At 41.1% G+C, this 13,673-nt stretch overlaps 1 protein-coding gene across 1 annotated transcript in view; it reads right to left on the bottom strand.

Annotated features, from left to right (window-relative positions):
• The window catches only part of ADAMTS3 (ADAM metallopeptidase with thrombospondin type 1 motif 3), a 190,155-nt gene that overhangs the window by 106,724 nt on the left and 69,758 nt on the right, over nt 1–13,673 (bottom strand). Inside the window, 1 exon segment of the mRNA XM_077814745.1 lies at nt 11,681–11,837. Coding sequence (XP_077670871.1) covers nt 11,681–11,837 — 157 coding nt within the window.

Here is a 13,673-nt window from a genome sequence, read left to right as displayed (position 1 = left end):
GTTTAACTAGGGTATTTCGCTTTGTATATCTGACAGCCTAGCCATTTTGGTGTAACTGAGTTAACGATCTTCCAATCCTCTTGGACAACATCCAGAAGTGCATCAATCTACTACTCATGGCTTCAGTTGTGGAGGCAGTATGGGAAAGCTAGGTGCCTAGACTTCCCAGAATGCAACGACATGCAAACGTGGCTGTGCAGCAGGTTGGGTGTCAATGGGCAAGCACAGCTGAAAAGTGGATGAACTGAATGCTGTTCATGTCAGCCTTGTCCCATCCCGGTTACACTCAGTATAGTTCACGCTGCAGTGTAGGTGGTGGCCTGAGAGGGCTAACTTCCCATGGACCGTAGTGAAAGTGCCCCCCTTAGAATCCCTGTTCTGAAGCAGGTTTGTCAGCGGGAGCCTGTGAAGTTGTAAGGAAACCGCCTTCTGGGCTGGCAGAGAATCACAGAAATCACGATTCACACAGTAAATTCACTTTAACCACAAGACAGACCGACCAAAATGACACATTTCAAATTCAGCCACTCACAGCTCATCACTTTAACTGAAGCTCTTGATGTACATATTCTATACAGTGCCCAAAAACAAAGCTCCATTAAGCTCTCTTCCAGAGACCCTCAGTGCCTGTGAAAGTCACAAGCCGCCGTTTTGCTCTCCAGTCAGATGCTTTATGGACAGTGAAGAATTCCCCTGAAGTTTTGCACTTGGTGATACACACTCCACTTTTCCTAGAGGTAGATTGAGCCAGCTGAAGCCATTTTTCTTCTGGCCATTTTGGTTTTGGATACAGCCCTTTTATAAAATGGGACTTCCCAGTTCTTCAGCCTTAGCTATCAGCCTGCAGGAAAGGAAATTTCCTTCAAGGGCCCTGTTTCCTTACATGTGGATAAAGGAGTTTCTCTAGGCTGTTTTCCCTCCCTCTATTTCTCTGATAGAAAGAACTCACCTGATTTCCTGGCTCTGATCTGGCCAGTGTGTATAGCAAGCAGCGATTCTCTTCCTAACCAGCTACTCCCCTGGGGAGCAGCCTAACCCAAAACAATGGAGACAGCAGACTCTCTTTTCTTTTTTGGTTACATTTTAAAATTAATTTGTGCAGAGGGAAATCCTATCTGAGGTTTAACTAGACTAGTGAGGGGAAATAGCCCTTTTGGTCCAACAATGATTAAGGACATCCATCCACTGCAGTAAAACAATGGAAGACAGTGGAAGACAGAGAATGGCTGGCCAGCTGAAGAACAGAAAACAAAGCCTTGCATAACTAGAAAGATTATCCATACAGTATCTAAGTCCATACATGTACCCACAGGTAAAGGGAGCAGGACAAAAAAGCATAGGGGGAAAGAGTTCTGTGGTGATACGGTCATATTGCTTTTCACTTCATCCCTGCAGCACACTAGGAATTCTACCTTACCACGCCCAAAACATTCCTAGGAAGGAAGCTCAAATCACAGGAATTCCATTCTGTGGCTGGAGAGAGTAACCTCTTTGCTGCCTGTATTGTAGGCTAACCTCTTTGCTGCCTGTATTGTAGGCCCCCAAAATATGCCAGCTTCACTTCCCCTCAGAGAACTAATTTCTTCCTCCCATTTTACTTCTACTTAAAATAAAACCAGCTGAAGAGATATTTTGGCTAGAGACATTGAAATACACTTTTGGTCTAAGACACCACTCAAATGTAGAGGGTGATATCCTGGCTCCACTGAAGTCAATGGCAAAACTCTGATTGACTTCAGTGCGGCCAGAATCTCATCCATAATGTTCACACACAGCAGAGAGGCCCCTGATTTGTAAAGTCGCATCTGGCAGTCCCACACAAAGTGAAATGCTCTGAGCTCAACATCTACCTCTTAAGGACAAAATGCCTCAGGCAGAATTCAAACCTGGTGCCCCACGAAGTCTAGATTTTTCAAAATTGATTCTTAGAACACTAAATCCTCTCTCACCCATCCATATGAAAACAAACAGTAAAGTTGTAGAGTAACGTGAACATCTTGCAATAAAATTAAATTCCAATAATCATTCAACGTCAATTTTTCCAAATAAAAATAATACTTTTCATTTTTATATTCGAGGAGATCAAAGCACTTTGCAAACAATAAGCCTCTCAATACCCATATGACATACCACAGGTAAATATTATGCTACCCATTTTACAAGTGGGTAAATGGAGGCACACAGAAGTTAAATGACTTATCGAAGGTTACACAGTTAATTAGTGGCAGAGTTGGGAATGGAATCCAAGAGTACCAACTCTCAGTCCCCTACTTTATCCACTGGACATTATTGCCTTACTGCATTCAGAGGTTTTATGTTACACATGTAAGTTATTAACTGGAAAGACATATCTATCTACAGTAGGAAAAACTGTATATTTTATTACACGATCTTAGAAGCAGGTATACAAACCTTTAAAAAACTGTGTAAAGATCCATCATTATTTTGACAGCTCTTCCAAACACACTACCTCAGTAAACATAATAAAAATATTGTTCTACAAATATAAACTACTAGTCACAGGTTTAGGGATAGGAGACTCCATCTGCCTAGTATAATCAACTTTCAGATGAGTAAACAGCTTTTCAAAATGCTCAGTACAAAACTCCTACTCATTCCTCCTCAGGTGACTTGACCGCCTTAATTACAATGTCTATTACCGTAACCCAAAGCTGGTCCAATCACTTGGCACTCTACCTAATAAATAAAAATCTGCTTATCATGGATTTACCCTGGGGACATTTCAAATGACTAAGGTAAATGCCAGTATGAGGAAGCCTATTTAATAAATTCTTACCTTTTCACAGACCTGCTAGTTTTCAGTTGCTTCTGTAAGAGTACTGTCTCACGCATTTAAAATTAACTCAAACATTCAGAAGCAATATGAACTACTCTAGATTCCAAAACATCTTCCCCCCCCCACCCCACCTAGTTCAAGAAAAAAAGCATGGAAATTTTCTTTAGGGTTGAAACACTAGGTTTGTAAAGCATTGGCCCCTGAATTTGAATTTTTTTTTGGGGGGTGGGGGGTGTCAAGCTTTGAAAGTGAAACCAAAACATGCAATAACCTTAGAATAGGATGAGCTTGAATGATAAACTAGATGATTTAGGACTAATTGACACCAAAAGCGACAGTCCTGTGTTTGCAGTGGAGAGCTACACCGCCCCAGGGGGAGCACGGGAGATGTTGTGCACCAGAGAGGCACTCCCAGAGCTTCCGAGTTACACCCAGAGGAAAAATTTCCTACACCTCCTTGAAGAGTGCAGCATAATTCCTTCAACAGCCAGTCAGCTCTGCTGGCTGACACAAAAGGGAGGACAGAGCCAGGACTACAACTATGCCCCCATCATCCTCTTGTTCAGCCAGTTGGTCCCAAGGGGGCAACTGAGTAGCATCCCCGATCATAGAGGTTGTGATTTTTGTTTCCCCTGACAAAGGTCACTCCTTATACCTTCCTCTCCCATTGTGAGCTTTACCCGTGATCTAGGTAAAAAATATGCATCTTACACTGCTAAAGGCACACTGGTATGTATCTTACATTGCTTAATCAACATACAATTGCCTGATCTCCAGCTCCTTTGCACCTCTCTCCCTCTGGGTTCTGGGGGAGGTGGCTGTGACAAGAAAGCCTAGGTTGCCTCCTCTTCAAGGGAAAAGTGAAGGAGTAAAGGATTTAGCAAAGATTTTCAAAAGCAGCTAAAAGAAAAGGAGTACTTGTGGCACCTTAGAGACTAACAAATTTATCTGAGCATAAGCTTTCGTGAGCTACAGCTCACTTCATTGAAGGTGCCACAAGTCCTCCTTTTCTTTTTGCGGATACAGACTAACACGGCTGCTACTCTGAAACTTGTCAAAAGCAGCTAGTGATTTTAGTTGCCCATTGGGACACCTTAGAGAGGCCTGATTTTCAGAACATGCATGCTCAGCTTTTTCTGAAAGCGAGATCCCTTCAAAGAGTCTGAAGGTGGGCCCCCAAAAATGGAGGCATCAAAATAACTGGTCACTGTTAAAGTCTTGGCCTTTGTTTATTCTCCTTTTCTCCCATTTTGACTCGAGAGAAGACTGGCTGGACAGAGGGAGCACAATCCATTCTACCAGTTGCCAATTCTCTTCCCTGCTCTAGCACAGGGATGCAGGAGAGGAACACCTGAGAATTTAAACAGGTTTGTAACTCTAAAGCATTCAGCAAATGCAGTATCTTGGGTGTTCGATAGAATTCAAAAGAAAGGGTTTACATGCAATGATCAAAATACTGTTATGTACAGCATATCATGGCACCGCTCCCCAAAGAGGCTATTCAGCGTAAATAGGAACCAGCACAGGGTATTGCTTCAATGCTTAACATTTGTGAGCACTCTTGCACCAGTAATCTATTAGCATTACACATCATCAGTTCTCCTGTAGAAACACTTTTTGGATCGAAGGTTCCTACCTTTCTAAGAAATCTGATGATTGCATCTGAAACCCAGTGCACCTGTAGGGACTGTACAAAAGAACAGAGACACAGATATATCATGTATTTATGCCTACTAGGATGAGAACACTATATAGTGACACTTGCTAATATCATATACTCACAATCTCCTTGTGAACTTTGATTTATATAGCAGGCTATGCATTAAGCACCTTACCACTTGCCTGGTATTTACTTCATTATCAGAATAAAAACTAAAAATGTAAAATTCTATATAATATAAATACAATGCTGTTTGCACTGTATCAGGTCTGGCAATTTATTTTAAGACATTTATGCTTGCATCCTGTCCCCCTTCTCCCGAAATCAGTGGGCATTTTGCTACGGACTTTAGTAGGGTCAGTGTTTTACCTTCGGTCTCTTGATAGATTCTAGGGATACACTATTCTAAATGGTAAACTTAAAGCTATTATCATGACAGCTGTTTTATGTTTAATCACCGGCACCTTAGTTAATCATTCACCCATCAGCTGGATATTCTCTAACACCAGGGTCGGGGGGGTGGTTGTTTACACAGGACTTTGAAAAAATTAAAAAAAAAATATTCTGTTTTTTTTAAAAGCAGATTTGATATTATTTTCTTAGATTCTCTTAATCTAAAGGGTTTTAATTTTCATTACTTTTCCAAAATGGACAAATGTTCACATTTTGGAATACAGATTTTGGGGGGTGGAGGTAAGAGGTCTGAGGAGGTTTTAAAATGATAAGTTTTCAGTTGAAAATATCCTTCCATGTGAGCAAAGATGGCCATGCAAAATCCAAAGCAGAAAATACCCCCATCAATGGACAGTCTTCATTTTTTGCCAATAGTTTCCATAGAAAACTATCAAAAGTTATTTAAAAAATTTAAAAAGTCTTTAAAATTAGAAAAATTTTGACCAGCCCTCCCAGTATCTTTTTTTTTTTTAAGCTGTAGCATTGCATATTTTACTACAAACATGTTTATTGCACGCTTGCTTAGTAGCTTTTATTTTGAACTTTTTATATGGTTAGGGAAGTTGTATCATCTTTAGACCAAAAAAAAAAAAAAAGTGTCGTAATTCGTCCCACAAAACCAACCGGTGGGAATGCATGTATGTTAAAGGTTGAATTCTGCCTTCGGATGGGTAGATCTGAGAAGCTTTTAAGGAAGTCAGTGGGAAATGTGCATGCAGATCTTTGGGTAGAATTTGGCCATTACAGTTTAACTCCACGCTACAGTCTCTTAGGCCCATTTCAAAGTTGGGGGCCTAAAGTGAGACCATCGCTGAAATAGAGAGCAGCCTGGTTTCACAATGAACATACTGGGCGCCAGCAGTTCCAAGTGCAGGAAAATCAGGCTACTTTTACATCAGTGCCTAAGCTTAAGCATTCAACTTTGAAAACGTGTTCATAACCTCAAACTTAGCAAGTTAGCCACCAATAATGTATCTTCCAGTTCTCTCTGATGAGCCATAAGAAACAATGTCAACGCAACTCCCAAATGCTGCGAAGTACCCCTGTAAAATCAGATGTCCAGCAGGATTAACAGTGCTTTTCATATGGCTGGACTTGGCAGCTTTTATGACAAGAGCATCTTCATCTTATGTATCAAACAGAGTGCGGTTCCTCACAGGGAACACACTGGTGTATCTTGCTTTATTATATATGAGAGTGAATTTTACACAACATTCTCCCCAGTTTTTATAATAATTTGACTAACAACAACAGTGACCTAAATAAATTTCAGAGTAGCAGCCATGTTAGTCTGTATCTGCAAAAAGAAAAGGAGTACTTGTGGCACCTTAGAGAAAGCTCACGAAAGCTTATGCTCAAATAAATTTGTTAGTCTCTAAGGTGCCACAAGTACTCCTTTTCTTTTTGCTAAATAAATTTATAATTCTTGCATTGTTTAAGCTACACTTATTTCAGAAATCTCAGGATCTTGTCTGCTTTGGATAAACATGTAGATATGTTCCTAATTAGTTAATAGACTGTACTCCTGAGTTCTTTAATCAGAGTGAATCTTTGATCAAAGAATCTAAGGTTGAGGGAAAATTTCTATGCCTCTGTTTGTAATATATTGCTAAATTTCCACTTTACTTTACATAATGTCCTTAATGCAAGTGATTCTTAAACTCTCAAATGTATGCTAAAAGTTTTGTATTGTGAAATGAGTTATCTGAATACACTTTCTGCTAACAATGGTATATTCACAATACACTTAGGACAGAGTGTCTGGTATGTTAACCCACCACATGGTTCATTTGATATATAGTCGACTCCTAGGCAGGATGGAACAAATTCAGACCCACTGTCAGGAGTGCACCTCCACTGGCTTCAACAGAGTTGCAGCAAGCTGAATTTAACTTTAAGAAAGCCTGCTGGCAGGTATGAGCAGGATTAAAGAAAAAAAACAGCTCCAACAGATATCAGGAAAATGATAATAAAACTTTATATTTTTCTATGTGTACGCTCAGCCAAGGTAAAACCTAACAACAGAAGAATTAGAGAGGATAAGACTATAGTAGAATTATTCTTTATTTCATTAAGGGATCTTCTAATTGAAAAGGAATGAAAACCAAATCACGCACAGCATACACCAAAGGACTAAGAGACAGAAGTTAACCAAACTCCAGCAGACTTTTTCACAAATTTACAAGAGGGATCCCAGTGAGAGGAAAGTTGCTTACATCACAATACTGTGAACAAGTGGGCCATGAGACACATCTGGAAATGACAGGCCGCTTGAAGTTCAGTTGCGGGGGAAAAGTCTTTCTAAATATTTTGAGAGATCTACTCTGAGGAAAGACCAGGAAAGTCAAGTCGATTAAAACAATCAACATGTCTACAGCAGTCTCACAATCTTGCACGCATGAGATACTGTTTCAAGATATTACTGCAAGGCTCAGTAAGTGGGTTGATATTTTCTTCTTATGGAAGAGTAGAAGGCCAAGTTTACACTGAAAATGAACAAAATTGTAGGGCAGGAAAGGAAGCAAACCTTACCAAGTATAAACTGCCTAATAGAGGTAATTAAGGGTAGTTATAAATACAACGTCAAGCTAAGAGGATGCTGTTAAAGGGACACGGTCAAGATTGACAGACTTGCAATTAGACTTACTGGCATGTAGGCAAGTCTGTACCTCAGATAGTCCTTTTGGTGCTGTCTACCAACCCATAAAAAAGAAACTGACTGGCAGAACCAAGGTAACAGCATGACACATCCGTATACAGGCAAAAATAATCCCCACACTCCATGTTGGCTCATCTTGAAGACTAGTTGAGATTTGACACATGCAGGCTGCAGTTTGGAGGGGATGGTAGTGTTTTCACTATCAAGGGAACTTTATTTTAATAATTGGGATAGGGAATTATATTTCCTGGATCCATTATATTTAAAGAAATGCTTATTACGGGCTGCTACGATAAAAGTGTCCTTTTACAAATAACATATGTAGGAAATATAAAACTCCTCCAATATACCACAATGAATGACTGTATGCTCTCTTGAAAAAAATCGCTGCTGGATCATATTCTGGCAGCACTGAAGAGCTTGCTACTAAAAATGGTTGCAAATGTTCATTAAAAATATTTTGGGTCCCCCCAAATTAAAAATTTGAAATTCAAAAAATGTTGACAAGCTCTAGTTGAAACAGTACAGTATGATACTAAGCATTTTAGTGTTATTAAATAATGGATTTAAAATTATGGTACTAAAGGGGGAAATATTTTGCAGATGACATCATAAGAAACAAAAAAATAAGGTACAAAAAGGTATACATCCTAAAAAAAAAAAAAAAAAAAAGTCAACACATGTATTAGAAAGTGACACAGAGCACAACAAGATCTTCTAAATTGAAAGGTTTTGCACCATCCAAGAGGTGATAAAGACAATGTATACGGTACACCAAGAAGGAATCTCTGCCCGAGTGATCACTATGTATAGATTCTGAGTACCACCATGAAAGAGGTTTTATTTGTTTTTTTTTGTTAGGAAAGGACCAAAATATGGGACCCAGAACCTCCATGGCACACTGATGTTGAGAATGTCATGATCCAGCAAGGCTCCATGGTCTTCTCATTTCCAGAGAGAGACCACCACACTGCACTCAGCTGTTTATCGCCAAGGTTAGATTCGGCTGCAACCTCTTCCATGCTGCCTTCGGCCTGGTCTACATTGAGGTGGGGGATTGATCTAAGTTATGCAACTTCAGCTATGTGAATAACATAGCTGAAGTCGACGTACTTAGATCTACTTACCGCTGTGTCATGACAGCGGTAAGTCAACTGCTGACATTCCCCTGTCAACTCTGCCTGCACCTCTCGCTCCAGTGGAGTACCGGAGTCAACGGGAGAGCACTTGGCGGTCGATTTACCGCGTCTTCACTAGATGTGATAAATCGACCCCCACTGGATCGATCGCTCCGGAGGTAAGTGTAGACATGCCCTAAGTCTCCAGATCGTAAGTTTTCATTTTAAACAGAAAGGCAGTCTCAAGCTGTTATGGTGGATGAGAGGCTCAAAAACAATGAGCTGAGTGTAATTGCTACAGTGATGTCTGCCTGTGTTTTCAGAACCTGAAACAATCGTTGAGAGGTGTGACCTGCTCCCTTCATCTCCCTGGGCACTATCTCAAGGTACCCAATGACAACCACTTTGGCTTTTAAAGTATTATCTGTTTCTTGGATCATAAAGACTTGTAAGAAAAGGAATGGGAACAATCATTTTATGAAGGGAGGATCATACTGTGAAGAGCTGCAGACGCTATTGTAAGAGGTGGCAGGTTCTGGCAGCACAAGTCAGTGGGCTTGGGAGTACCACCACTTTCCCCCAGTTCCCAGTCAAGAAGGACTCAAACTCAAGGAGCCTAACAGAGCCTTGGCGCCCCCAAGGGGAACCAAGTGCAAGAAGCTCAGTGGAACATGCCAGCCTCACTGAGGGGAAGAGAAGCATGAGGAGCTCAGTATAGCCCACATGTGCATTCGGACCCTGCTGAGGAGAAGCGAAGTTCAATCAATGCAGATAGCACACGTGGTCATGTTTTGAACATCTGTGCAATCCACTGTGTGTGCCATCTCATGTGGGCAGAGCTTATGTTGTGGGCGAAGCTTGGAAGAGCACTTTCTCTCCCCACCACGTCTGACCCCTAGATCCTACTTACACAATTGCCCAACTTTTCCCCTCCACTTCCTATGGGAGTAGGTTTTCATTCCTCCCCAGCTGGGGACTGGGGCTGCTGAGAAGTTCTGAACATACCAAGTAGGAACTTCACTGGGGGGGAGAGAAAGGGATAGTGGTTTTCCCTGTCTGACTGACACCCAGCTAGAGGAATCTTAAGTTAGGTAACTCCATCACCACCATCTGGCAGTCAGAAAGGAGGCTGCAGTACCTCACCCCCTGTTGTCCCTCACTGCCTCCAAATGAAGCAACCAATTTTCCAGTCTATTTAAAGCAGAGGAACCCCAGTCTCTATCCCCATTTCCCCTCCCCTGGCAGCAGCTGCATGGAGTGGAGTTTACCGCACTCCTAAGCTTGCAACAACCTGAGCTGGCACAGGACTTGCATGGATCAAGGCTAGCACCCTAAGAAGGCTGCTTGGAGACTGCAATGCTGAGCTTGTTTCCATAAGCTCACCAGACCAGATCCAGCTGCTCTGCAGCTTGCTCCTTTTATCATCAAGTATGCATTGGAGCTGACCCTCTTCAGATTCAGTCAGACTGGTTTGCAAATAGGTTACAATACAATAAGGTGCTGCTGAGCCCAATACTTCTGTGTAAATCAGCCTGTAATGCTTGCTAAGAGGTAAGGTGCTGTTCAACTTGGTAGAAACTAGCTGGGATTAGGTATAAAGCTGCTATCTTTTGGAGAGAAGCTGCCAACCCAAAATGGACAATTTAAATCTGTGATGACTTGCTGTGGAGTAATGTTTGTTTTCTGCCTACCAAAGATTTTACCTACCTTGGTGTTTCCATTTCCATAAACAGTACCTCTCAAGGCTTGATTAACTGCAACCACAGATTTATGCCTTATTATTGGGGCAGGAGTGCACAGACAATTGGCGGAGGGTGGAAAACTGAAAGATGGTGGGGAGAAAAGTTAGAGCACTGAAGAGGGAAAAAGTTTTTCTACACTTCAATAAGAAAACCTGTGGTGTCAAAACAAAAATGAGAATCTCTTGACGTTTTCAAGGGGGTCAGCTTGAGATCACCACGACCCTCCCACTCGGCCCATGAACATGTATTCCATTGCTTGACATTTCAACAACCAGTGGCTTAGAGCAGTGGGTCTCATCCTTTCCATACTGTACCACCACCCAACTTACAACAGGAAAATGTCTGGGCCCTCCCACCTTCCTCTAAACATGAAGAGAAAGAGTAGGGTCACAACCCCTTGAAACCTGTTCTCAGGTTGAGAAGCCCTGGATTAGACAGTTCACGAATATCAAAAAACTGTTTCTCTGATGCATTTGAAAAACAAAAGCCTTTTTTAAAATCTCTCACCCTGTGCTGCCCCTCAACGTGTCCAGCCTTATTTGAAGAAAAGTTGCTATTGGCTCCTCTATGTCTTGGGCCCTCAAGCATTTGTAAAAAGTTAAAGAGAAAAGAAAGTCTAACAGACAAGACTGCACAATAATTATTTTCAGATGGACCAACCACATTGGCTTGAAAACTGAGGGCAACTCTTGGCTATGTCAAAATGTATCCTATCAAACCAATTATTTTGAAATTGCGTTAATCACATTCAGTAGACAAGGGTTTAAAAAATCACAGCCATTTGTACAACATAGCTATTACTAAGAAAAGAAACAAAACCCCAGAAGTTTAAACAGAAGTTGTGTAAGCTGTGTGTGATATTAAATTCATGTGAGTGAGCATTTCTAGTTACATGAAATATCCCACAATATCTTCTCAAATTATGTAGAGCTCATTGTTGCTTCCACTGAAGTCAATAGGAATTCTGCCATTGACTTTAATGAGAGCAGGATCAGGCTTCTAAAGAGCTAAGTATTTTGCAATATTTAAAAAAAAAAAAAAAATTCATGGCCAAGTTCTGCTCTCAGATATGCACGAACACCTGTTGTTGTCATCAGGGCACACTGTGTATATGTAACCAAGGAAAGATTTCAGTGACACATTATTTTATTTTTCATCTATCTTAGTCAAAATTGCCTTTTTCAAAGGCTAATGGAAGAAGCTACAGTTATCTGGAATAGATTTCTAAGCAACCATGGACATCTGCTGTACCTTCCGTATGGAAGTCTAGGAGCATGTCGCCGGGATCTTGTGTTACAGCTGATCTCCTGTAGACCACGTGAATTCTTCCTCTCTCTTCTTCCACTTGTTTGCCTCTTTCCAAAGGTTCAATGAAATATTCATCTTTATCAGTTCTTATCATTCCAGCCTGGTGAGGAGGGAGGAGAGGAAGAGCACAAAGTATGTCAAAAATCCATTTTCCTGACTCGATACATTGATAAGCTTCTACTGACATTTTAAAGATGTGTGAAAAGTACAACAGCCAGCAGCTGACCGTAACATAGGCAGATTACTTCACAGTAAAATAAAATCAGTTAGGTTTTTTTTTTTTTTTTATTTGGGCTTTACACAGGACCCAGAATATTTCTAGCTACAGAACATTTTGACCTGTGCATAGACTAGCTCTCATAGGCATTAATGGGAGTCATACATATGCAAAACACACACACACACCCCCCCAACAAAATACATGCCTAAGGCACAAGTTTTATAGGAATTCTAGCATTTGTATGTAATGAGTAAAACTGATATTTTAATTAGCTATTAATACAGATATTTATGACTTGAGGAATGCAGTGCCGAGTGTCTTCCATTTGTCTGTGCTCAGCGTCCCACAGGAAGTGCTCAACACCTTACAGGACTGGGCCTTAATTTTACTGGACTACAGTCACCTGGGCACTCCCCCTAAACAACTGCATGCCATTCAACCCTCTAATTATTGATCCCTGTGGATTAACAGGTCATTCAAACCCGTCTCTCTGCACCTTTCTCTTGGGAGGGCTGTGAACTGGACTTTACAGATGTACAGGATAACTATACTTTCACTGACACTGTTATTAACTGGGACTAAACTCACTGGAATAAGTTACATCAGCATAAAACAGGCAGGTAGGAGTGAAAGGAGACTCAGGTGTATGATCATGTGGCAAAATGTCATCTTCCGATAACTTGAATGTAAATCACAGCAAGCAATGGAGAGAGAATTAAGCAGTGTAATCAAGGGGAAGACCGTCTTAAAAAAAATCCTCTTAGGGGGAAAAAAAAGAAAAAGCTTTCATACTTCCTTTAACTCAGAGCGCAGCAGCCTGCATTCTGTGTGGCAGAGTGACTGGCCATGTGCAGACTATTTGGAGATACCAGTGAAAAAAACAAAGGGATATTCTATTTTGAGCAATCTGCCACCTACTTTTAAAGGCATAATATGAACACCTATATACAAACGTATGTACCAGGCAAGAAAGGGACTAGAAACAATCATTATGCAACCACTCTTTCTGTAATAAGAAAAGGAGTACTTGTGGCACCTTAGAGACTAACCAATTTATTTGAGCATGAGCTTTCGTGAGCTACAGCTCACTTCATCAGATGCATACCGTGGAAACTGCAGCAGACTTTATATATACACAGAGAATATGAAACAATACCTCCTCCCACCCCACTGTCCTGCTGGTAATAGCTTATCTAAAGTAATCTTCAGGTTAGGCCATTTCCAGCACAAATCCAGGTTTTCTCACCCTCCACCCCCCCACACAAATTCACTCTCCTGCTGGTGATAGCCCATCCAAAGTGACAACTCTTTACACAATGTGCATGATAATGAAGTTAGGCCATTTCCTGCACAAATCCAATCTGGATCCAACCTGGATTTGTGCAGGAAATGGCCTAACTTCATTATCATGCACATTGTGTAAAGAGTTGTCACTTTGGATGGGCTATCACCAGCAGGAGAGTGAATTTGTGTGGGGGGGTGGAGGGTGAGAAAACCTGGATTTGTGCTGGAAATGGCCTAACCTGAAGATTACTTTAGATAAGCTATTACCAGCAGGACAGTGGGGTGGGAGGAGGTATTGTTTCATATTCTCTGTGTATATATAAAGTCTGCTGCAGTTTCCACGGTATGCATCTGATGAAGTGAGCTGTAGCTCACGAAAGCTCATGCTCAAATAAATTGGTTAGTCTCTAAGGTGCCACAAGTACTCCTTTT

Source organism: Eretmochelys imbricata, chromosome 4, assembly GCF_965152235.1.
Source record: "Eretmochelys imbricata isolate rEreImb1 chromosome 4, rEreImb1.hap1, whole genome shotgun sequence".
NCBI classification, from domain to species: domain Eukaryota; kingdom Metazoa; phylum Chordata; order Testudines; family Cheloniidae; genus Eretmochelys; species Eretmochelys imbricata.
This window is presented reverse-complemented; position numbering and strand designations above follow the sequence as displayed.